The 26,116-nt window shown below is 45.5% G+C and overlaps 1 protein-coding gene, 1 long non-coding RNA gene and 2 pseudogenes across 2 annotated transcripts in view; 1 reads left to right on the forward strand and 3 right to left on the reverse strand.

The window, feature by feature from the left end:
* On the forward strand, positions 1 to 5,054 carry Gm36194. Its single transcript, XR_384215.3, has 3 exons — positions 1 to 397; positions 1,295 to 1,426; positions 4,951 to 5,054. It is a non-coding gene; the product is annotated as a predicted gene, 36194 (long non-coding RNA).
* The window catches only part of Apol7b (apolipoprotein L 7b), a 25,252-nt gene continuing 2,757 nt past the window's right edge, over positions 3,622 to 26,116 (reverse strand). Inside the window, exons 2-5 of the mRNA NM_001024848.2 lie at positions 9,149 to 9,222; positions 6,869 to 6,995; positions 6,065 to 6,169; positions 3,622 to 5,461 (exon numbers count right to left, since the gene is read on the reverse strand). Coding sequence (NP_001020019.2) covers positions 4,597 to 5,461; positions 6,065 to 6,169; positions 6,869 to 6,995; positions 9,149 to 9,161 — 1,110 coding nt within the window. The 5' untranslated portion in view covers positions 9,162 to 9,222 and the 3' untranslated portion in view covers positions 3,622 to 4,596. The remainder of the gene's footprint in view (positions 5,462 to 6,064; positions 6,170 to 6,868; positions 6,996 to 9,148; positions 9,223 to 26,116) is intronic.
* On the reverse strand, positions 24,456 to 25,833 carry Gm6506 (annotated as a pseudogene).
* Gm8208 (predicted gene 8208) overlaps positions 26,087 to 26,116 on the reverse strand; it is a 546-nt pseudogene continuing 516 nt past the window's right edge.

Genomic DNA, 26,116 nt, shown 5'->3' on the forward strand with positions numbered 1-26,116 from the left:
TGTAGCACAGCTTCCTGCTCCTGTGATAGATGAGGCAAAGCACCTGCGCCTCGCTGAACATGTGAAAACCACACACAAAGACTCAAGAGCATGTGCGACCCAGCTGTAGTAAGTGCCAGGCCAGAAGTTGAATTACCCCTGAATTTGGATGGTGTAACAGGGGAATATCACTTGTGAATAAGGAGCCTGGCCATCCTCAGTCTCCAGTCGTGCACGCTGTCTTCTGACCACGCTGACTTTGGAAGCTGTCACACTCTTCTTCTTCAGGGAGCTCTGAGCAGAACAGAGATGAGTCCCAAATGCTACCTGAGGACTCTGCGGCAAAGACTGCGTGTGGAGCACAAACTCAAGCAAATCCCTGCCCTCCCTTGGATGATGTCAGAGCAGGGGTGACGAGGTACCCTCCTCCCCTGCTGCGCCTCTGCTTTGTGCCTTCAACCCCTCCCTGTCCTTCTAGCCCTGCTGTCATGTCTTCCATCTATGCCTCCATTCCAGGGTCACTCACTGTCTCTCCTGACCCCTGGCTGTGACCCTGGTCCTGGTCTCTCTGGGCTTTGGAAAGGATGCTGGCACTTGGTTTTCCGTCCCTGATGTGTTGCACATCCCAGTCTGTCACCACATCCTCTGAGAGTGAACTCCCTTTCCCATGGAATGGGGCTTAACAAGGATGCTTAGGATTAAACTCAAGCTCCGTGCAGCTGCACCACAGGCTCTCTGCCTTCTAAACCCACAGAAGGATCCTGCTGTTGTTACAGCTCCTCAGATGGGAGGAAAGTGACTGAGCCAGAACCTGGATCACAGGTTGATTTTATCTACACTTTTCTGACTTGTCCTAAAACAAGGTTCTTGAGACCTGTCTCCTACAAGGAGAAATTTGACTCTAATTTCTTTGTACTAGGATTTCAAATGCAACTTATCGGAGTACCTACTATGTTCTCTCTCTCTCTCTCTCTCTCTCTCTCTCTCTATATATATATATATATATATATAAAATATATATAATTATTGCTCTCTTCAGACACACCAGAAGAGGGCATCAGATCCCATTGCAGATGGTTATGAACCACCATGTGGTTGCTGGGAATTGAACTCAGGACCTCTGGAAGAACAGTCAGTGCTCTAAACCACTGAGCCATCCTTCCAGCCTGCATTGACCATATTTTAAGCTCTCCATGTATATTATGACCCTATTTTTTTCTTATAGTAAACCTCAATGTCAATAACACTAAGTCAGGAAGTGGTAACTGACTTGCCTGTGTCACGTAACTCACAGATGTGGTCCTGCTACCTACAGGCATCGGAAGGAAGGCAGTGTCCTCCCGTCCTGTCAGAGTCCTAGTGAAAGGTGATCAGCTGAAGATGCAGCCAAGAGAAGGGATTGAATGGGCACCTGGGAGAGATAAGGAACATGTTCTGGCATCTGAAGGTGGGAACTGGGTATAGCAACAGTAACAGCTAATTTCAATTGTGAATATGGTACATGGGTATGGACTTTTGTCGAAGGCCATCTTTGACAGGTCAGGGGAAACTGAGGCAAGGGCATAGAGTTGGTGATTCCTCACTCAGTAGACTTTTCTCTGAGGGAATAAAGCCCACACTCCCTGTGCCTGGGAAGAAATCTCTGAAGTCTTTGGGGACTGGTGAGGTAGAAAAATAAAAAAGGGGAGAAAGAATCCTGCACACACACTCACACTTACACACACACACACACATGCAGACACACATACACACATACACACACACTTATTTACATATTCACACACATGCAGACACAAACATGCAGACACACAGAGATACAGAAATGCACATACATACATATACGTACACACTCATACACACAGCACAGTTGGTAGGTGAAGCAAAACAAGCTCCAACACTTTATTTTTTCCCACATCTTATATATCCAAGCAAAATCTTCCAAACAACCTAAAAATTACAATGTGCGCTGGATGTGGTGGTGCACACCTTTAATCCCAGCACTTGGGAGGCAGAGGCAGGTGAATTTCTGAGTTCAAGGCCAGCCTGGTCTACAGAGTGAGTTCCAGGACAGCCAAGGCTACACAGAAAAACCCTGTCTCAAACCCTCCCCCCTCCAAAAAAATTAAAAAAATAAAATTACAATGTGACTATATTCTATTAATCTTTTAACAAATGATTATAAAAAGAAAACCCAGTATGTTCCCAAATACCTTTTTTGAGAAAAACATTTTATATATCACAGGTGAAGAAAAAGGCAAATTATTCCCAAGAACCTACAACATTTGTAACTAAGCAACTTGTTATAGGGTAACAAAGTGTAAGCAAGCGAGATAATTTTCTCAGGCAGTTTGTCTTTCCTGTAAGGCTCCAATTTGCAGTTAGAAAGCAAGAATCAGTTATTTTGTTATTTATCTTAAAAGACAATCTTATAAAAATCTTAACAGAATCACAAATCTAAACATTTATATTTTTTTAAAAAATGAGTCATTTCTATCTTAAATTCTCAGAGTGCATTAATAATCTACTAATTATCATTTTTAAATTAAATTATGTCAGGAAGCTGAGTGCAAAAAATGGGTATAGGAAGTCAATTATCACCTTGATCACAAGCCCAGTTGTAGCAAGCGTGGCGCGTGGTACCAGCCAGTCTTTTTTTGCTCTTGTTTCCTGACATTAAAAAATCCCTAGTCAACCATTAAAAGGGTGCCTTTCTGAACTTCAAATTGTTTTCTAGGATTTTCTACATCACAGTTACTAGCAAAAACATCTTTTTAAAATTATGTATTTATTTATTCTTTGTATGTGAGTACATTGTCACTCTCCTCAGACACACCAGAAGAGGGCATTGGATCCCATTACAGATGACTGTGAGCCACTATGTGGTTGCTGGGATTTGAACTCAGGACCTCGGGAAGAGCAGTCAGTGCTCTTAACTACTGAGCTATCTCTCCAGACCCCTAACACAAACATCTTAACCTAATGTCTCAATCTCCAAACTCGAAGTGTGGTGGTCACTGCTGACAATCTACATTTCTAAGTTCTTTCTGAGGGTGGTGATTGAATCATTAATCTGCTCCAGTACCAATGTTAGAAAAAGATGAAACATTATTAATGTGAGTACCTATGATACTGCTCAGTGAGGGGCTGGAAGCCCCCTTAGAATCTTCACACAAGACATAGATTAGGAAGGACGTGAAGATTTCAAAAACAGCAAGCAGAGTGATGCTTCATAACAGCAAGAAGTCCTCAGGACTCTGCTTCTCCAAGGTACACCAATCATGGTTGTGCTAACTATTACATGAGTTCTAACACCGTTTGATGTTCCTCTAGCACTGACCTCTACAAGCTTCCATGCTAGGGTTCATGGCTCTGTGAGCAGGAGACCCAGAATCTGTGCATATGCTCTGTCTACATACAGCATCCTGCCCTGGGCTGACCAAGTGATCAATGCTTGGATCTGTTTCCTGAGGCTCTCACAACTCTTACCCCACTTGAGGTCTTCCCTGGGAGTGGCATCGCTGTCAGCCTGCGCACAGTACCCTCAGGGTGGGTGATGGGAACAGCCACTTCCCTTGGTTTTGTATTATTCTATTGTAGTTCATCAAAAGACCCTCACTCACAAAGACCACAGAGACCACCATCATCGCTGCAAACTGCATGAGGATTTTTATTGATCCAACATATTGGGGACTCCCCTCTCAGCACACAGGCCAGAGGAGAGACCCAGAACAAAGAAAGAACACAATTTTTATATCTTTGTAAGGGGCAGATTTGAGCAACAGGGCAGCTGTCTTATTTTCATTGCTACAGCAAGTAACCCTTTCAGGCATTGGTTGGTTTGTATAGTGACTAAGTAACCCTTTGGCCTAGTCCCTCACTTTGCTTGCCCCCATGGTGGGTTATTATGATTTGGTCAGCAAAGTAATAATACATTTTGAACTTATGGGTCAGCTATTAACATCACAGCTATTAACGTCAGGGGAATTCTTGCAACAAGGTCAGGGTGGTTTATGGTCTTTGTCAGAATTCAGTGTGGGGAGGGGTAGGGGGATTCCTCTGGGAGCTGCTATCTTGTTATGGTTATTTCTCTGAGAAAAGCTAATATTGTTTTGGCAGCTTGTAGGCTCAGTCATTTCGACTGCTAAAACTGTTTTTACATTTGTTTAGTCAGCCAGCTTCCTTAAATGGCTTTGCACTTAGCCTGTTAGTATAGTTTGGAAAGTCCTTTTCGAAGGGGGAAGGTACTGGGTGGTCTTGAATTAATTTTGGATATTACAATTCTTCCCTTCACCATCTTCTGGATGGCAATGGAACAAGGCCATCCCTACACTATAGCCAGTGATGGAGAAGGTTAACTCTATGAATCCACCCACAAAGTTTCCAGAGTTCTTAAAAAAAGTCTACATTTTTTCCTTGCATAGCTCTGAATGAGTCATAGGCAAAAGTAGGGCAGCAGGCAGAAGGGAGGCGTGAACGGTCACCGCGATTGTCCACTTGGCTGAACTGCAAGGCTGTATAGAGCCTAGAAGGGATACAGTCAGGGACTCCCATGTGTGCATGGCTCTGTCCAGCACACTCCCTCCCCCAGTCCTCTGCGCTACACTGAAGGGGAAATGGTCACTGAATCAGGCTGTCATGGACCCGAATGAGCTCCTGTAACTTCTGCTCTAGGTCCTGAGCCTGATGCCGCAGCTCTGCAGCAGACTCAGCCTTTGCTCCTTCATGCAAATGCTTTGAGTCTCCTACAAGGCTAACTATATCCAGCAGGAGGAAGAAACCTGTGGTGGCTGCACCCATGATCCGGGCTCCTTTGGTCATTGCCAGAGCAGTACCTCCAAAGGCTTCCTTCACTTGTTTAGTGGTTTCTGTTGATGTCTTTCCTGTGGTCATGAGGCGCTTAGCATTAGTTACAAGGCTAGGGTTGGCTTTGGTCAGTTTGATGGCATGAATATTATTCTTGATGTTTTTCAGTTTCTTGAAGGAATTCATGGATAAGAAAAGAAGTCTGGGACCACTCTGATCCAAAACTTCTTTCATGCCCTTCATTGTGTCTTTGTTGGTTGGCACCAGCTTGCTGGCTTTAGCTTCAGCAAACACCACACTTACCTTTTCCACAATGCTTGTGGAAACACTAGTCACAGCCGCTGCTGCCCCCAGCCCCAAGCCAGTGGCTGACAATGCCAGACTGACTCCTGCTGTCACAGGTGCCAGAGACAGACCAAGGATGGTCAGGACTCCAGACACAGCACTGCTGGAGCTGGCCACCACCCGTGAGATGGTGCAGTCCCTGTGCACCTTGTCAACCTTATCTGCCAGGGCGTGGAGCATCCTGATGCTCTCCTCAAGCTCCAGTTTCACCCGAGGATAAGCATCCAAGAACCTTTCCTTGTGCCACGGGTCATTTTGGATCTCTTCTTCATCTTCTGCATCAGTATCAGCTACGGTCTCACCCAGGGCTTCACTCAAGGCATCTTCCTCTTTCCTGTAAGAGGAGGGACAGCTGAGCAAGGAAGACAGCTTATAAAGTAAGATCTGTCCTGTGGGAGCACAGAGCATTCACTGTGAAGCAGAGGAGAACATTACAGCTCTGTAAGCTTTCTTACCGGGATGAGTACACTTGAAAAATCACACCATCTTTAGTTCTTAAGGACAGAATGAATTGAAAATCTACCTATGCATGGTTCTCTTGCAGACCAAGTGAGTTCAGGTCCCAGACCCTACATTTAGTGGCTCACAGCTGTAGGGGTCTCGCGTCCTCTTGGGCCTTGATGTACTATGGACTTGACTGTACTGTGGGTTAGGGAGCTCATACCTGCCCTCACTTAATTTCAATACTGTGTGTCCTTAAATCCTCCATCTCCAAACACAGTCACCAGAGTTAAGACATTTACCAATGAGTTTAGGGACCCAACTCCATCCCCAATATGAGTGACATCATTAATATAGGTCCTGTGGCAGGCACTCAGACACACACTTAACCAGCTTGTCTCTGAATATTCAATCTCTTACACATGATCCTCTAACACTGTTCTTTTCCCTTCCTATCAAGAAAAAAAAAGGCTTCATTTGGTCTTTGGCTGAGTACCTCTCGTTCTTGTCCTGCAGGTCATTTTGGAGCTCATCTTCATCTTCTCCATCAGGATCTGAAAAGATCTCTGCAAGAGCTTCTCGCAAGGCAGTTTCCTCTTCCCTGTAATAGGGGAGACTGATATAAGAAGAATGCTTGTAAAATAAACTCATCCACATGCAAAAACCACACACCCACACACTACTTTAACAGCTAACTTTTGGGGCTGGAGAGATGGCTCAGTGGGTAAGAGCCCTGACTGCCCTTCCAAAGTTCCTAAGTTCAAATCCCAGCAACCACATGGTGGCTCACAACCATCTGTAATAAGATCTGACACCCTCTTTTGGTGTGTCTGAAGACAGCTGCAGTGTACTTACACACACACACACACACACATATATATATATATGTATATATATATATATAATAATAAATCTTTTTTAAAAAAGATAACTTTTGATGGACACCTACTGTGTGTAAGCTGCCTACTGTGTACTGGCCATGTGCTGGGCTCTCCACATGCATTATCTTATTATTCTTACAATGCCAGTCAATAGTGACCGAATAACAAAGAAGGTAATAAACTAACTTCCCATGGTCACAGGAATGCCAATGGCAGGAATAGTTTTGCTCCCTGTGGCTGCTGCCATCTCCCCCCAGGCAGAGGCTCTTTCCTGGTAGAGAATATGGTGAGGGAAATATTTGCTGAGAAGAGACACCCTCAACCCTAACTACTTGGTCTGTCTGGGGAGAGTATTCCTGCCCAGAACAAGCCAACCAGGCCTGAACCCTGGTACTGCAGGCATCCCTCGGGGAGGTGACCTGGACAAATCAACTTCTGCCACAAAGTGTTTCCAGGTTTCCTCTTCTGTCAGCAGGAGCTGCAGGTCCTCTGTGCTTATCACATCCAGGAGGTACTCAGCCACAGTCTCAATGAAGCATTCTCTGTCTAGATGAGAAGGAAACATATATGGTTTGAGGACAGTGCACAAGAGTTTGAATGGGTCAGGGACACACTGGTTAATTGTGTGTCTGAGCAATTGCCACATGGAGGATTTTAATGGTGTCACTAGTGATAGGGACTGAGTGTGTTCTTAAAAGCCCTTGTAAAAAGCCCTAACCCTGGTGACTGTATTTGGAGACAGAACCTTTAAGGACAAAATTTTGGGTGTGTGTGAGCTCCTGACCCATCCTGTTAGCACCCTTACAGAAACAGGAAGAAACTGTCGGTTCTTCCCGCTCCTTGTCTTTCTTCCCCCTGTCTGTTTTCTCTTTTCCTGCCCCCGTCCCTCTGTCCAGGCACACAGACAGGACATGGGAACTCTCTGCCAAGCAGGAAGAGAGTGCTGTCCAGGGCCAACCTGCTGCTCTTTGGTTGTGAGTGTCAGAGTCCAGAGCACTGAGAGAAGAGATCTTTTCTTTCTAAGCCACCTGCCCAGTGACCTTTTCGATGACATCCTGAGGAGACTAATGCACCTGGGAGGTGTCCTGGTACTTTGCAGGGATTTGAGTCTCTTTCAGCTGAGAACAATGAGGATGTGAGTCCGTCAGCCCCAGGAAGAGGGAAGTCCTAGTGATAGCTTCGTTTTACTGTGTGCCTGGTGTTGGCTCTTGAATGTGGATTCACATCTTTCTCCTTATTTTTGTTTTGAACATATGAATGTTTGCCAGAGTTTATGTGTGTGCACCATATGTATGCCTGGTGCTTATGGAGGCCATTGGATCCTGTGTAGTTGCAGTTTACAGACTGTGAGCCGGATGTGGATATTGGGAATTGAACCCAGGTCCTCTGCAGGAGCAGCAAGTGCACTTAACCACTGAGCCATTCTCCAGCCCCAAATGTGACCTTCAGCACAGGAATGGTCAGTTTTTAATCCCGAGTTTCAATAGTACTGGATTAATAAATACCTAGGAGTTCAGTAGCCCTTATCTGGGGGCTGTGAGGGGGCTTCTCCATCTAATCAGAGCGTAAAGCCTGAGCTAATGAGAGGCTCACAGACTGAGTGGAGGCACCATGGGAAGAGGGCCCTGCTCTTGTTAGGAGTGCTCTGGGGGTCTCTGGGGTTGATGGGGGTCCTCTTGTCTTGGCTGTTTTTTTTTCACTGCTTTGCTATTTTTTTGTCTGCTATGATGTGAATGGCCCATCCTTCCTTCCTGCCTGTCTGCATCCCTGGATGGAGCAATTATGTTACATAGTAAGCAAAATAAATCTGTCTTCATCAGTTACAACAATGATAGATGTGAGTAATACAAGCTTTAAAAGGTAATTACAGTGAGTGAGTGAATGAATGAATGATGGGTCTATAGAGCTAGTGCTGCAAGGTGGTGCATGCCTTTAATCCCAGTGCTTGGGATGCTGAGGCAGGGGGATTGCTGTGAGTTTGAAGATAGGCTGGTCATCAGAGTGACTTTGAGGACACAAGGATCTGGAGCAGGTTGCTTCCAGTCTACACATGGTGGTTTGAATATACTTGGTCCATGGAAAGTGGTACTATTAGAAAATGTGACCTTGTTGGAGTAGGCATGGCCTTGTTGGAGGCAGTGAGTCACTGTGTAGTGGGCTCTGATGTCCTATGCTCACTCTCCAGCCTAGTATGGAAGAGAGCCTCCTCCTGGGTGGCTGTGGAAGACAGAGTCTTCTCCTGGCTGCCTTCAGATCAAGACGTAGAACTCTCAGCCCCTTCGGCACCATGTCTCTCTGGATGCTGCCATGCTTTTTGCTATGATGATAATGGACTAAAAGTCTAAAACTGTAAGTCATCCCCAGCCCCAAATAAATGTACTTTATAAGCTTGCCTTGGTCACAGTTGTCTCTTCACAGCAGTGGAAACCCTAAGACACCATCCCCCCTGCCTCTTATTCCTTCCATACTTCCTTCTTCTCCTCCTGGCTTCCATTTTTCAGGCTGGGTATTGAGGAGGTGACTCCTAAGAATTTACCCAAGACAAAGCGAGGAAGGGGAGCCACTGTAACCTAGGACTGGGAAACTCTCTGCGCTCCCCTTGGGGTTCTCATCTGTGTCTTTGACTCCCCAGCAGGCACTCAGCACAGAGGCTCTGGAAGTGTAGGCCATGTGCAGGAGTGGGGTACAAGGCTGCTTACCTGGAGTGCCCATGGCAGCTGCTAGGTCTAGGTGTCAGCTCACCAGGTGTCCAGGCTACAGGAGGAAAAGGTACCTGTGAGACAGAATGGGGACAGCTAGGTGATCAGGGATCTGGGACACACAGTTCTTTCAACAGTGGCTGCTAAGGACCAAAAGAACTTGACCGGCAGTTCTTCTGTTTCCTTGGGCTCTGTCACTGCTATGTAATGAATAAGGTCTTGTGACCTCATCCCTGCTGCTCTCTCCCTAATAAGGCAGAGGACGGCTGTCCTGTTGGGGACACTGGAGAAGGCATCAGCTGAGGACACAGCTGTGGAGAAAGAACAGAGTTTGCAGACAGAGAGATAGAGAGGAGCGTTCGGTAGCCATCTGCAGGGGGAGACTGCATTTATTAATGGTTACTTTGTATACTTTTTGTCTCAGTCGCTGTTTCATTGTTGGGAAGAGACACCATGGCCAGGGTAAGGCTTTAAAAGAAAGCATTTAACAGAGGCTTGCTTACAGCTTCAGAGGTTTAGTCCATTTATTGTCATGGCGGGGAACATGGCGGCCTGGAGGCAGACAGGGGTGTTAGGGAAGTTGAGAGTTGCAATCCAGATCCACAGGCAGCAGGAAGAGAGAGACACTGGACCTGGCCTGGGCTTTTGAAAGCTCAAAGCCCACCTCTAGTGACAATCTCCACCAAGTCCACCCTTCCTAATTCCTCCCAAGTATCTCCACACCCTAATGACCAAGCATCAAATATATTAGCCCACGGTAGCCTTTCCTAGTCAAGCCACCATGCTTACTCTCAGTCATGCTCTGGGCTCCTTACTCTTAGGTAATGAAGTTCTTACATTTAGCTGACGTGAGTGACTATTCCGTGTTGACAGAGTGAGGCCTTGAACCTGGGACTTTCTAATCCATGTCCCACTTTCAGATGAGCAAGCCCCACTGTCTAAAAATACAGCACATTCCCTCCTGTTCGTAGTGTGTGTGCTATAAACGGCTCTTCTGTATCCACAGCGCTGCCTTGTGCCAAGTACCAGGTTCTCAGTTTAGCAAATTCACTGGGGTCACCTGTGGCTTCCCAGGGACCACACCCTCCTTGCTTCTGTGATATCCTTGTCCTATCAGATCCTGGAGTCCTGCCTGGTCCCTGTCTGGCCGTGTGCTGCCCTGGACTCCTGCTTGTCTCCATGACTCCTGGACCTTATCATATGTAAATACTAATGCAGAGAATGTCCTCATTCCTGTCAGTGCCTGCATTTGAGATTATTTCCTTATGGTATTTGTATAAGTGGATGACTGGGTTAAAGGAGATTCACATCTAAACACAGGCCGTGTGTGAGAGTGTTCACTCCTTCATTCTCACCAGTGATCAGGTGATTTTGTGTGTCTGTGTGTGATTTCATAAAGAAAGAACAACTTTACTGAGATTCCCTTGGAAGTCAAGGAAGGAAAGAAACTGCGTGCGTGCGTTTAGCAGTGTCAGGAGAAGGCACCAGCCCCTCCTCCTGGGGCCTGACTAAATTGAGTCAATGTACTTGTTGCTATGGTGAGAGCTGAAGGCAATGGCTGCTCTCCCTCAGGACCTCTCTCTATTCTTGTCACTGAGGCATTTGTTTTAAACCTTCTCAGGGTGCGCTACTCTTGTTCCTGTTCACAGGTGAGGCAAACAGACCTGAAGTGACCCACCCGGGGTCACATATTTAGAAAGGGGTGAAGACTGGTTCACACACAACCTCTGAGACACAAGATCTTGCTCGCTTCTACTCCCTGGCTGCGAAGGTAACCTGGGAAGCCCGATTAGCAACTCTAACTAAGACTTCAAAGTGTGAACTATAGAAAGAAAGCTGACTAAGCCAGACTGCAGTGAGAGGCTGTCTAGAGAATAGAAAGATGGAAGACTGCCTGGAGGAATGGCCTGCTAGGTGGACTCTCAGAGAGGGAGATGGGGAGGACAGCTAGGGAGACTTACAATCAATCCCCGTGCCTTGAGGGGTATTCATAGCAGCTTGAGTGGATGAAAAAAAAAATTAAAGAACACATGATTGAACTAAAATGCCTCAGAAATGATACCTGTCTTCTGGTGTGAGTTTAGTCTTTCTATTTAGGAGGAACGTGAATGGGCAGTGTAGGATTTCATAAAGGAGAGATGCTTAGATGAGGAGTCCCTGAGTTATGCCAGAGACGGCTCTAGCAGAAACAGGGAACTTGAAAAGAGACTGTGATTTAAACAGACAGACAGTCAGACAGACACACAACTCAAGCTGAGTGATGGTGCAGGCAGTGCACTCAGTAGGCAGATGCAGATGGATCTCTATGAGTCTATCTAATGCAAAAGCCACTGCTGTCCCCTCTATAGATGGGTCATATACCTTCATGTTACTCAGTGTGGGTGTGTCTCAGTCATTATGCTTTCACCTAGTGTGTACGATATGATGATATGGATACACACACACACACACACACACACACACACACACACAGGGGAGGGGGATATTGAGAGGAGGGGGTGGGGCTAGGAAGATGGCTCAATCAATACAGAACACAAGGACCTGCATTTGCACTACCAGCAGGTATGTAAAAGGCCAGGCAAGGTGGCACATGCTAAGGAAACAGGAAGAGGAGGATCTTTGGAGGCAGTTGGTCAGCCAGTCTAGTAGAACCGGTAAATTCCAGGTCAATGAGAGACCCCGTATATTAGTCAGGGTTCTCTAGAGTCACAGAACTTATGGATAGTCTCTAGATAGTAAAGGAATTTATTGATGACTTACAGTCGGCAGCCCAATTCCCAACAATTGTTCAGTCGCAGCTGTGAATGGAAGTCCAAGGATCTAGCAGTTACTCAGTCTCACACAGCAAGCAGGCGAAGGAGCAAGAGCCAGAGCTCCCTTCTTCCAATGTCCTTATATTGTCTCCAGCAGAAGGTGTAGCTCAGATTAAAGGTGTGTTCCACCACACCTTTAATCCCAGATGAAAAGGTGTAGCCCAGATTAAAGGTGTGTTCCTTAAACTCGGAGATTCAATCTTCTGGAATCCATAGCCACTATGGCTCAAGATCTCCATACCAAAATCCAGATAAGGATCTCCAAGCCTCCAGATAAGGGTCACTGGTGAGCCTTCCAATTCTGGATTGTAGTTCATTCCAAATATAGTCAAGTTGACAACCAGGAATAGCCACTACAATCCACCCCTTGTCAACTTGACACAAATAATATCTCATGTTCACATGAAACAATAACAAGGTTGTGAATACGCCTAACATGATATAACTATCCCTCGTACAATCGCAAAGGCATTTGTAAATTTACAATGGGGCATTCATATTACTTATAATCCTCGTTTCTGCAAGTGGTTACGTGGCCTTAATTGGTATTTATAACTACCTTCCTCTACTACCCATTCTGTATTTCCTTCTCCTTCAGCCAGCACCTCAGCAGGTCTTGGCTCTTTTCCTGGAGGATTGACCCATACCTTCATTCCTGATGGGTCTTCGTCCTTTGTCATCCTGCTTGGATTAGGCTGTTGTAGTTTCCCATTGACTTTAATCACAGGACATGGTAGTACTAAGAGACGCCCTAAGGGATCTCCTACACTCCAGACATAATCTTGCTTACCACCATTGTGAAGAGGTAATCCAATTTCCCCATGGTAATCTGGATCTATCACCCCTCCTAACACTGTTATTCCTTTTTTTAGCCTGTTGGTTTAAGGGCATTAGAAGCCCAAAATGACCAGGGGGAAGTCTGAGCTTCCAGTTCAATGGAATGTTTGTTGTAGCTCCTGGTAGAAGCACTTCCCTCTCTGGAGCCAAAACTTCTAAGCCAGCAAAACCTAGAGTTATGGGGACAGGAAGCAAAAATTTTCCTAGAGGGTCACTAGGAGTGATAGTAAGTGGAACTATTCCGTTTTCCACCCCTTGATTCCTGGACCCATGAATTCTGGCTATGGGTGAAACTGTACCATATATCGAGCGCTGATTCAAAGCATATACTGCCTTCTGAAGAACTCTGCCCCAGCCTTCCAAGCTGTTACCACCTAATTGGCGCTGTAACTGCATCTTCAAAAGGCCATTCCATCTTTCTATCAGACCAGCTGCTTCAGGATGATGGGGAATGTGGTAAGACCAGTGAATTCCATGATCGTGGGCCCATTGTCGTACTTCTCTGGCTGTGAAATGAGTTCCTTGGTCAGAAGCAATACTGTGTGGAATACCATGACGATAGATAAGGCATTCTGTCAGTCCCTGAATGGTGGTTTTAGCAGAGGCATTACGTGCAGGAAAGGCAAATCTATAACCAGAATAAGTATCTACTCCAGTAAGAACAAAATGCTGTCCTTTCCATGAAGGAAGTGGTCCAATGTAGTCAACCTGCCACCAGGTTGCTGGCTGGTCACCTCGAGGAATGGTGCCATATCTGGGGCTCAGTGTTGGTTTCTGCTGTTGGCAGATCTGGCAATCAGCAGCAGCTGTAGCCAAGTCAGCTTTGGTGAGTGGAAGCCCGTGTTGCTGAGCCCAAGCATAACCTCCATCTCGACCACCATGGCCACTTTGTTCATGTGCCCATTGAGCAATGACAGGGATGGCTGGGGAGAGAGGCTGACTGTCTACAGAATGGGTCATCTTATCCACTTGATTACTGAACTCCTCCTCAGCTGAAGTCACCTTTTGGTGAGCATTTACATGGGACACAAATATCTTCACATCCTTTGCCCATTTGGAGAGATCTATCCACATACTTCTTCCCCAGATGTCTTTCTCACCAATTTTCCAATTGTGATCTTGCCAAGTGCCTGACCATCCAGCCAATCCATTGGCTACAGCCCATGAGTCAGTGTATAATCGTACATCTGGCCATTTCTTCTTGCAAACAAACTGTAATACCATGTGTACTGCACGAAGTTCTGCCCACTGTGAAGATTTCCCTTCACCTGTGTCTTTCAAGGTTGTCCCAGAAAGGGGTTGTAATGCTGCAGCTGTCCACTTCTGGGTGGTGCCTGCATAACGTGCAGAGCCATCAGTAAACCAGGCTCTAGTCTTCTCCTCTTCGGTCAGTCGATCATAGGGAACACCCCATGAGGCTATAGGCACATGTTTGGCAGCAGATGGCATTGTAACAGGAGTAGAAACCATAGGCATTTGAGCAACTTCTTCATGTAACTTGCTTGTACCTTCAGGACCTGCTCTGGCCCGATCACGTATCACTTCCATTTGATAATAGACTGCTGCTGTGCGCGTCCCACTTTATGACTTGCAGGGTCTGATAGTACCCAGCTCATGATGGGTAATTCAGGTCGCATAGTAACTTGATGTCCTATTGTCAAACGTTCAGTTTCCACTAAGGCCCAATAGCAGGCCAAGAGCTGTTTTTCAAAGGGAGAATAGTTGTCTGCAGATGATGGTAGAGCTTTGCTCCAAAATCCCAAAGGTCTTTTCTGTGATTCACCTACAGGAGCCTGCCAGAGGCTCCAAACAGCATCTCTATCAGCCACAGATACCTCAAGTACCATCGGGTCTGCTGGGTCATATGGTCCAAGTGGTAGAGCAGCCTGCACAGCAGCCTGGACCTGTTGAAGGGCCTTCTCCTGTTCCAGGCCCCACACAAAGCTAGCAGCTTTCCGAGTCACTTGGTAAATAGGCCTAAGTAACACACCCAAGTGAGGGATGTGTTGTCTCCAGAATCCAAATAGACCCACTAAACGTTGTGCTTCTTTCTTGGTTGTAGGAGGGGCCAGGTGCAATAACTTATCTTTCACCTTAGAAGGAATATCTCTGCATGCCCCACACCACTGGACTCCTAAGAATTTCACTGAGGTAGATGGTCCTTGAATTTTGGTTGGATTTATTTCCCATCCTCTGATACACATATGTGTTACCAGTGAGTCCAAAGTGGTTGCTACTTCCTGCTCACTTGGTCCAATCAGCATAATGTCATCAATATAGTGCACCAATGTGATATTTTGTGGAAGATCCAAACGATCAAGATCCCTTCTAACTAAATTATGACACAGGGCAGGAGAGTTAATATATCCTTGAGGCAAAACTGTGAAGGTATACTGTTGGCCTTGCCAACTGAAAGCAAATTGCTTCTGGTGGTCCTTATGGACAGGTACTGAGAAGAAGGCATTTGCCAGATCAATAGCCGCATACCAGGTGCCAGGAGATGTGTTAATTTGCTCAAGTAAAGAAACTACATCTGGTACAGCAGCTGCAATTGGAGTTACTACCTGATTTAGTTTTCGATAATCAACTGTCATTCTCCATGATCCATCTGTTTTCTGCACTGGCCAGATAGGAGAGTTAAACGGAGATGTGGTGGGAACTACCACCACTGCATCTTTCAAGTCCTTGATAGTGGCAGTAATTTCTGCAATGCTTCCAGGAATACGATACTGTTTTTGATTCACTATTTTCTTTGGCAGAGGCAACTCTAAAGGCTTCCATTTGGCCTTTCCAACCATAATAGCCCTCACTTTACAGTTCAGGGAACCAATATGAGAATTCTGCCAATTTCTGAGTATATCTATCCCAATTATACATTCTGGAACTGGGGAAATCACCACACGATGTGTCCGGGGACCTAATGGACCTACTGTGAGTCGGACATCAGTCAAAACTCCATTAATCACCTGCCCTCCATAAGCCCCTACTTTAACCGGAGGGCCACAATGTTTCTTGGGATCCCCTGGGATCAGTGTCAACTCAGAACCAGTATCCAGCAGACCCCGAAAAGTCTGATTATTTCCTTTTCCCCAGTGTACAGTTACCCTTGTAAAAGTCCGTAGGTCCCTCTGGGGAAGAACTGGAGAAAGGGTAACAGCAAAACCTTTGGGTGTCTTATCAAGATCCTTCCTCAGCGGAACCTGGCCACCCCTTCATTCAAGGGGTTCTGGATCTGCAAACTGTCTCAAGTCTGGAAATTGATTCACTGGCCGAGATTGCTGTTTACCACGATCTAATGTAGCCTTTCTTTCATTTGTTTGAGAATTTTTCTGCTTATACAGATCAAACAAATATGCAGTAGGCTTCCTATGTATTTCATTCCTGGAAACACCATGATTGATTAGCCAGTACCAAAGGTCCAACCGAGTCATGCCATTATAAATTTCACCTCTCCTGTGCTGACCATTACTGGGTATGTTATTATAAACATTCTTTTGTCTACGCTGTCCATTATAATAACTAGGATCACCTTGTCTCCGGCGATTCAATGCTGCCACCTGGCCCTTGTTACCTCGGAATCCAACTAAACCCAGTGAATTTAATTCATCTAATTGAGCAGAAGCATCTCCAATGCTAAGATCTGGCACAAGGAAAAGGGAAAGAACAAAACCCTTCAAATGTGCTGGTGCCCCTCTCACCAATTTGCGTCTTATAGAGCTGGTGAAGGGCATATCTTCTGGACCTTCCCATTGTGGACAATTATGCTTTACACAATATATCCACTCTAGCATTGCAATTTCCCTAAGTCTTAAAATCCCTTCATCAACACTAAGCCACGGAATATCAGGCATCTCCAAGTCATTTCCAGTAGGCCATCTTTTGATAAACACCTCAGCCAACCATTCAAACAAACTTTTGACACCTTTTTAAACTATGTGAGCTTCCGTATTAAACCTAGAATCTCTACTCAGAGGACCCATGTCAATAAACTCAGCCTGCTCTAGTTTTATGTTCCTTCCACCCTTATCCCACACCCTTAAAATCCATTCCCACACATATTCACCAGGTTTCTGCTTGAATGAATTAGCAAACTCATTAAGCTCCTTAGTAGTGTAGCGAATTTCCTCATGGACTACACTTTCTACCTCCCCTCTAGGAGCCTGTTTTGCTTTGAGTCTGGTTACAGGTCTAGAAGAAACTATTGATGGGCCTTGAGAAACATCAGTAGTGAAAGTCATTGCTGGTTTATCAGACTCTGCAAAATTAATTTCCTCATGTGGGGAAGGCATTATTTCAAGGGGTGGGGCTGAGGGTACTACTTCCTCAGGTGGGGCAAACCCTTGAGAATCTGAAGATTCAAAATTCTCAGCTTCAACATGGTCTTCCCACACATCCCCGTCCCATGTTGTAGGATCCCATTCTTTGCCAATTAGAGCCCTTACTTTAACTGTCGACACACTCTGAGGCTGAGACTTGAATTTTCGCTGTAGTTCAGCCAACCTTACAATGAGAGTTTCTGTTTGATTTTCTGCAACTTGAGCTCTATTGCTACAAGAGAGAAGATTTTCTTCAAGGACACACTTAGCAACTTTTAGATCGTTTACTTGTGTCTGGAGCCTTTCGATTTTATCACACAACTCCTTCCTTTCATTCATCATTCTTTCCACAGATACTAAGAGCAGCCAGCCAGTAAAATCATTTTCCGATTTTTTTCCCCATCTTGTAGAAAGCTTTGTGCACTGAATCACCTAATTCATTAAGAAAATCAAGGGCATTAGCTTCTTTAAGTTCGGAATATAGTTTCAACCATGGGTCTTCAAAATTCTCTGAGCTCCCAGGAGGGAGAGAATCTGGAGAGGTTTCAATAGTTGAAAGTGCTGGTGGATCAACAAGCCAATTCCAGTATTTTAAAAGATTCATCCTTGTACTTCTGTTACTCTAGAACCACTCCTGGTACCAACTTCTATATTAGTCAGGGTTCTCTAGAGTCACAGAACTTATGGATAGTCTCTAGATAGTAAAGGAATTTATTGATGACTTACAGTCGGCAGCCCAATTCCCAACAATTGTTCAGTCGCAGCTGTGAATGGAAGTCCAAGGATCTAGCAGTTACTCAGTCTCACGCAGCAAGCAGGCGAAGGAGCAAGAGCCAGAGCTCCCTTCTTCCAATGTCCTTATATTGTCTCCAGCAGAAGGTGTAGCTCAGATTAAAGGTGTGTTCCACCACACCTTTAATCCCAGATGAAAAGGTGTAGCCCAGATTAAAGGTGTGTTCCTTAAACTCGGAGATTCAATCTTCTGGAATCCATAGTCACTATGGCTCAAGATCTCCATGCCAAAATCCAGATAAGGATCTCCAAGCCTCCAGATAAGGGTCACTGGTGAGCCTTCCAATTCTGGATTGTAGTTCATTCCAAATATAGTCAAGTTGACAACCAGGAATAGCCACTACACCCCGTCTCAAAAAATAATTGGAGTGCAATTGATGAAGCATCTTACACTTTTCTCTGGGTTTTACATGTACACATATGCCACACACACACGCCATACAAACACACACACTCTCTCTCACACACAGACACGTACATACACATGCACACACATACACAGGAACACACACAAACGCATACACCCTTGGACACAGGCACATGCACACATACATGTGCACACACATAATACATACATGAACACACAAAGCACACATCCTCCTCCCATTGTCATCCTTTGTCTTGCTGGGTACTGTGAACCTTCCTGCTTGCTGGTCAGTCTCCTCTGGTGAGCTGCCCCCCTCCCCCATAAGAAGTATAGATGAGTCCTGTTCTCCCTGCTCCTTACCAGCTGAAAGCCTAGGCAGGAACGTTCCTTCCTGAGGTCTCTAAATGTGGCAGAGGGGAGCTTTCCAGCAAACCCTCACCCTCTCAGTGGCTGCATGACACCTTCCCTGGGCAAGGAGCCCAGGACTCAGGACTGCAAGCTCCTCCCTTGAATCTCTAAATTCCTCCCTTTCATCCAGCATGTCCCTCCTGCTGCTGTGCCTCTCCATCTTCACCACTCCCATTCCAGCTTCTACCACAAGCACCTTCTAGTGCTCCAGGTCAGTGCTCCAGGCAGCTCTGGAACGCAGCCCTCATCCCCAAGAGAGGCCCCCACAGGCCACCTCCTCCCGGCTGGCTTCTGCAGTCTAGCTCATGAAGTCAGTGTAGTCGGAGCCATGGGCCCTTGGTGACAGACAAGCAAACCCATGCTCAGCCGGGAGGAAAGGCAGGGCTATGCCCTCAGACTGCTGGCTCTGTCAGATCTCTGAGAGTGCCTAGTAATTTCTGTGCCCATCACCCCCAGATTCTTCCATCATTCCCCTCTCCTGCTCCCCTCAACCCTGTTGTTTCATAGAGCCCAGGCTGGCCTCAAACTCACTATGTAACTGTGATGGCTTGCATATGCTTGGCCCAGGGAGAGGCACTATTAGGAGGTGTGGACTTGTTGGAGTAGGTGTGTCACTGTGAGCATGGACTTTAAGACTCTCATCCTAACTGCCTGAAGTCAGTCTTCCACTAACAGCCTTCACATGAAGATGTAGAACTCCCAGCTCTGCCTGCACCATGCCTGCCTAGATGCTGCCCTGCTCCCACCTTGATGATAATCGACTGAATCTCTGAACCTGTAAGCCAGCCCAATTAAGTGTTGTCCTTTGAGCCGGGCGTGGTGGCGCACTCCTTTAATCCCAGCACTTGGGAGGCAGAGGCAGGGGGATTTCTGAGTTCGAGGCCAGCCTGGTCTACAGAGTGAGTTCCAGGACAGCCAGGGCTATACAGAGAAACCCTGTCTTGAAAAACCAAAAAAAAAAAAAAAATGTTGTCCTTTACAAGACTTGCCTTGGTCATGGTGCCTAAAGTGAAGAGATTTATATTAATTGCATTGACAAAGGAAGTCTCAAAAACGCCCAGCAGAGACTTTGTTCTCTGATTAAGTCTCATGAAGAGCATTTTGAATAAGCATAGCAAGCTTAGAAAGGAAAAATATAAAATATATGGTTCGAGTATTAAAGGGGCACCAGGAAGTGAAATGGAACCAAATCCTATGTTCTAGGAGATAGTAGATTAAGGTAGTGAGACTTTGAGCCAAGATCCTACCCAGCTAAATTTAGATCAAAGCATGGTGGTACACACCTTTAATCTCAGGAGACAGGCATGTGGATCTCTGAGTTCAAGGTCAATCTACAGAGCAAGATCCAGGACAGCAAAGCTTAGGCAGTGAACAAGTTGGAAAATAGAAAGTTGGTTATAATGTAATAGAACAAGGGGGCCATGTTCCAGCTCCTGGAAACAGCAGAACTTGGCAGCTTCAGCCATGTGTCTCTGGCTTTAGAGTGGAAAATAGAAGGGACTACTGGGACAACTGATGCTGGTTAGCTGGAGCTAAGAAACTGGTGGTGATTAAGAAGAGACCAGTATCACGGAGGTGAAATCATTTGAGAAGTGTTTTCTGAGAGCACAAAGAAGCTGTGTTCCAGAGATAGCCAAGGGTGTACCTCAGGATGCAGCTGGACTTGGTAATGTGTAAGCCTCACCCAGGTGGTACTGATTTTGAAGGCATGATTGGGTCAAGAAGAGCAGCTAAGGCTTGGCACTGTGAGAGGCCATGGAAGGTCATTGGTGAAGGTGCAGCCTCAGTCGCAGTTGATTCCAATCAGATGCAAATTTATCTCTAGGTTGCTGAACTTGTGACCTGGACCAATGCCTAAGTCACATCCTTAAAGTGGGAGAATAATCTTTTTCATCCTTTTTAGAGTGGCTGTGAGCATGGGCAGAATTATCTACTTATGAAAGAATCTTTTCTGGCTGAGTTGGATCAGACACAACGGTCCTGTTCCAGGTGTGCACCCGAGTCACAGCCAGCTCTGAACCGATACTCTCAGCCCATAAAGGCAAGGGAGAGTCACCCCTGCTGAGCAAGTGAGGGTCCAGAGGACATCCCAGACAAACTGAAAGATCCCAACAGAGTGTAAAAGGTCACAGAAGCCCTGAAATTGGCAAGATAGATTTCATTGTTAGCAGAACTAGCTTCACTGATTTAGAAAAATAGAGGTGCACAATACTCTGGCCACTCCTTGAACCCATGTGTCTGCCAATCCGGAGTTGCTACACCTGCACCAGACTCTTTCCTTGTACCCCTCCCATACCCATTTCTTGAGAATAGGCATTGTTTAGATCTAGAAATCCCCTACTCTCCCCTTCTCCTTTCCCCCCTGAGGGCCTATAAAAACTGGGACCCTTTTCCCCTCGTGGTCGACTCCTCTACCCCTTCGTGGGATATGAGTCATCCTCAGAGCTCTGGCTTTCCCCGAATAAAGCCTCATGTGGTTTGCATCAAGTTTGGTCTCTCGTGAGTTCTTGGGGGTCTGCTATTGTCCTGAGGCCTGAGCGATGGCTCCTCTCGGAGTCTTTCAAAACCACACCTTGGGTCCACCCTCAGTCTAGCCCTCTTCATGTACCCACTCAGAGGAGCAACCTCAGACCCTTCTCATCTCTCATTGCTGGATGCACCTCTGTGGTCTCAGCTTCACTGACTGTGGAACTCTGTGGATCACTTCCCAGCTCTCCTGAACCTAGTTCCTCTACTGTATTAGTTAGGGTTCTCTAGAGTCACAGAACTTATGGATAAAGGAATTTATTGATGACTTACAGTCTGCAGTCCAATTCCCAACAATGGTTCAGTAGTAGCTGTGAATGGAAGTCCAAGGATCTACCAGTTACTCAGTCCCACACAGCAAGCAGGCAAGGGACCAAGAGTGAGACTCCCTTCTTCCAATGTCCTTATATTGTCTCCAGATGAAAGGTGTAGCCCAGATTAAAGGTGTGTTCCACCAGATGACCTTGAACTCGGAGATTTAACCTTCTGGAGTCCATAGCCACTATGCCTCAAGATCTCCACACCAAGATCCAGATCAGAAACTTCTATCTCCAAGCCTCCAGATAAGGGGTCACTGGTGAGCCTTCCAATTCTGGATTGTAGTTCATTCCAAATAGAGTCAAGTTGACAACTAGGAATAACCACTACATCTTCCATATACAAGCCACTGCCCATGCCTTCGCCTGGCTTCTTGGTGCACGGTCTGTGACTCAGGAACAAATATGGATGGTGTAGATAATGGTTCCCAGAAGGAATCCCCTACTGAACCTTACAAGAGGCTCACTAGCCGATTAGAACTTCAACAGCTGGAGAGGTTGGAATGTCAAGAGCCTAATTCTATTTATCTCTGACCATCTTTAGTGCCCTGGATAGTCATTTTTTCAACACCTCTCTGTTGGCCTAAACATCCCCTGAGTAACAGATACAAACTTTCAGGTGTAATAACATAGATCACTAGCTTCCACTGACCCGTTTGTTAAGTATGCCACCAGACAGCATCTGCGGTCTGTAACAGAGATGTTTCTGTTTTCCTGTAGTCTCTCTGATGTTTTCAGAAACGTATTGGTTAAGTGGGTTGATAAATGACTTTGTTCTCTTGCTAGGAAAGCTTCCTGAAATGGTTACTGTGTTTAAAGATAGACTTTGGGGTAACCCACATCTGTATCCCTGGGCCTTGGCAGCTCCTGTTTGTTTCTAGAATGAACTATGTCTCATCCCCTTTGAGGGGAGGGTTGTATTTCTGTGTTGACCATGGTAACAAGCATCTGCCTCCCTACTCTACCTAGCCCAGGCTTGGACTTGCTGCATTCATGTGTTCTTTGCCCCAGCATCCATTCAGCTACTGTCCCAAGGGTGGAGGAGAGGGCTCAGGCCAGCTGTTCACCCTGGCTGTGTGTCTCCTTTCTGTGAGGTTGAACTTAGCTCATCTCAGTAAGACACAGGGACCCATGGTCAAAACTGTAAACATGGCTCTGGTTCAAATATAGCAGGCTAACTGCTTCTCCCCACTCTCTCCCTAGTCTCCTAGGACCATATGTAAGGCATTATTCTTTAAGGTGTGTGTCCGGCCAAGGCATCCTAGACTTAACCCTGTCCTGATCTGACACTGCCAACAGCTTAAAGTGAGTCATGCATGGGTCTTGATATTCTCTATTGGTAAATTTACAACATTTGTGGAATATTTTTTTAAAAGGTTTATTTATTTCATGTATGTGAGGACATTGGATCCCATTACATATGGGTGTGAGCCACCATGTGGTTGCTAGGAATTGAACTCAGGACCTCTGGAAGAGCAGTCAGTGCTCTTAACCACTGAGCCATCTCTCCAGCCCCATTTATGGCTTATTTTAATGTTTATTTTAAAGATCTGATTAACTCTTTAACTCAAACTTTATGGCTCAAACTGAGCAGGGATAAAGCTGTAAATCTTAATATTATAAAGCTGTATTAACGTTGTAAGCTGTTAAACATAATTATGACATGAAAATTAATAAGTCACCTTACAAATAATCAAAATCTTTAATGTGTTCCAAGCTATACTTATAACCCTGATTAATTACAGAAATAGGCTTTATTTAGCCATCCATATGTGGTTTTTCGAGTTTAAACCTAATAAGATAGACTTAATGAATACTTAAGTCTTCAAACTCTTCAGAGAACTGCTGAATATGGAGTTTAAAATGTTAAAAAAAAAAACTCCCCACAATAAACAGTGACACCTCCTAAAAAGAAAATGTTAAGGTCTCCAAAGAAAATAGATGGGACATCACACTGACAACTTTACCTGGACTGTGGTGAACTATAGACGCTTTGGCTTCACTGCTGTACTCTGCCTGGTCAAAGTAAGGACAAGTTTCCCAAGTTCCTCCTCTACAGGAAAAATTCCTCAGACCTGGGTGTGATGGCTGAGGGCCCGCTGCTCTGTGGGACACCTGAAGATTAAATGCTGTTCTCCTCTGACAAGTGAAGACTGGCTGCTTCTGCAATGAACCTCGTGAGCCTCAAAAGACTAAGTGAGGCTCTGACAGTTTAATGGGTACAAAAGCCATTAATTAGACTTCCTACTCAAATTAACCCTTCACAGACCTCTGAGGACATTGATGACTAACTAACTGTAGCTTTTACGAGAGCCAACAGTCGGCTGCCTGGTAAGTCTGTTTCATATGTACAGTTTGCCTTGCAGACAGGTTTCACGCTGAGGGAGGTTAAGAGTTCATGCAGATCTAATAAAGTAATTTAAGGTATATAATCACTAATCCAAGAAATAATTCAGGACCAGTCTAAAAGTCACTCTCAGTTCCTATGGGGTCGGCTCCCCTTCTCTCAATGCACATCTAAGAAGCTCCTATAAAACTCCAACCCCACACTCCCTACCCTCAGCCATCCTCCAAGGCCTCACATCCTTCATTCAGTTCCTTTTATACAAACGGCTTCTATCTCTCAGCTCCTCTCCCTTATTAGCAGTCAGAACCCACTGGAACCTTGTCTTTGACCCCAGATCTTCTCTCCATTGCTGTTGCTCCTCCATATCCAGCAGTCTCTAACCCTTAGACTGTCCTTTCCATTAGCCCTGACAACACCACTCACTTTTCAGTTATAAATCTTTTTGTTTTTCTTTAAATTGCTTAATTTTTTATTCCTGGTACCACTACCACAATTTACAGGGCAATATACCTGATGTAATGAAAAGAAAAAGAAAATGACAAAGCTACAACAGATAAAAGACCTCAGGAATTTACAAATAATTGACACTACATTGCATTAATCAATAGCTGCACGTTTTGCAAACTGTGGCTATGACAGTCCTGAACAAGAAGGGTTTCCTGTTTAAGCTGCAGTAACTTTTCTGACTATGGATTATCATTCCTTCTGTGGCAGATTTTTAGTTCCACTGATGCATTTGGGACGACTGTCTCAAAGTAACCTGCAGCTTTCCTGACAACTCCTCCCTCTCTCTCCTGCTAAGAACTGTAGCCATTTCTGTTTTATTTTAAAACCTCTGCTACCATATCCACCACTTCTACCTCCAGACCCACAGCCACCACCATAGGGACTGCCTGAGCTTCTTCCACCAAAACTGCCCCCCTTCATGGGTCCATAATTTGATTGTTGCTGCCCACTATAATTTCCAAAGGCATTATAGTTCCCACCACCACCATAGTTGCCTCCACCAAAATTTCTTCCTTCATTGTAACCATCATATCCCCCTCCTCCACCACCATATCCACCACCCTGGTTTCCATATCCTGGTCCACCACTTCCATAACCTCCTCTACTACTGTAACCAGGACCACTACCATAGTTGCCACCATCACCTCCAAATACATTATATCCATCACCACCTCCATAACTACTTCTGCTGCCACCACCTCCACCACCATAGCCACCTCTTCCACCAAAGTTTTCTCCATGACCAAAGTTTCTTCCACTGCCTCCAAAGTTTCCTCCACGACCCATAAAGCTGCCATATCCACCTCCACGACCTCTCTGGGATCCAGCAGACTGCATCTCTGGTTTAGAAAGGGCCTTTTTCACTTCACAATTATGCCTATTAATCGTGTGGTATTTCTGAACAACAATTTTATCAACTGTGTCATGATCATCAAAAGTTACAAAAGCAAACCCTCTCTTTTTCCCACTCTGCCTGTCTTCCATAACCTCTATGGTTTCAATCTTGCCATACTTTTCAAAGCCGTCTCTCAGGTTATATTCTTCCGTATCCTCTTTAATACCACCAACAAAAAATTTCTTCACCATTAAATGGGCACCAGACTTTACAGAATCCTCTAGAAACAGCTCTCTTTGGTTCCACCACACATCCATCATCCTTGTGTGGCCGAGCACACATTGCAGCATCCACTTCTTCAACACAGAGAGTAGGTCACAAAACCCAAGCCTCTGGAATGTTTTGTTTGGGGATCTCTCATGACCACACAGTCTGTAAGTGTGCCCCATTTCTCAAAATGTTCTCGTAAGCTCTCATCATGTGGTTTCAAAGCCCAGACCACCAATAAACAGCTTCCTCAGCTGCTCTGGTTCCTGTGGATCATGGCCCTCCTCCCCCCAGCGGTGGTGGCAATGGCCGGAGTCAGGCTGGGGGCGACTGGGTGGCGGTTTTACCTCCATTATGAGACTGGACCTTTTTTGAATTTTCTTATCAATTTTTACTAGAGGCAACAACTGAAGTATGATTTAATTCAACTAGGAAGGTCTCACTTGGAGGGGAAGAAAACAAACTGAAAACTCCTCACAGTCAAGCCAAAGCCCAGAGCTGATGTTTTCAGATTGACAGCAGAAATGTTTGTTTCCATGAAACAAAGTCACAAGTACAGTCTCTTTTTCGAGGCCATTCCTACTTCATCTCTACTTCTGTGGCTCAGGGAACAATGCTTGTGGCCTTTCTCAGGGC

Source organism: Mus musculus, chromosome 15 (genome assembly GCF_000001635.26).
Source record: "Mus musculus strain C57BL/6J chromosome 15, GRCm38.p6 C57BL/6J".
NCBI lineage: Eukaryota > Metazoa > Chordata > Mammalia > Rodentia > Muridae > Mus > Mus musculus.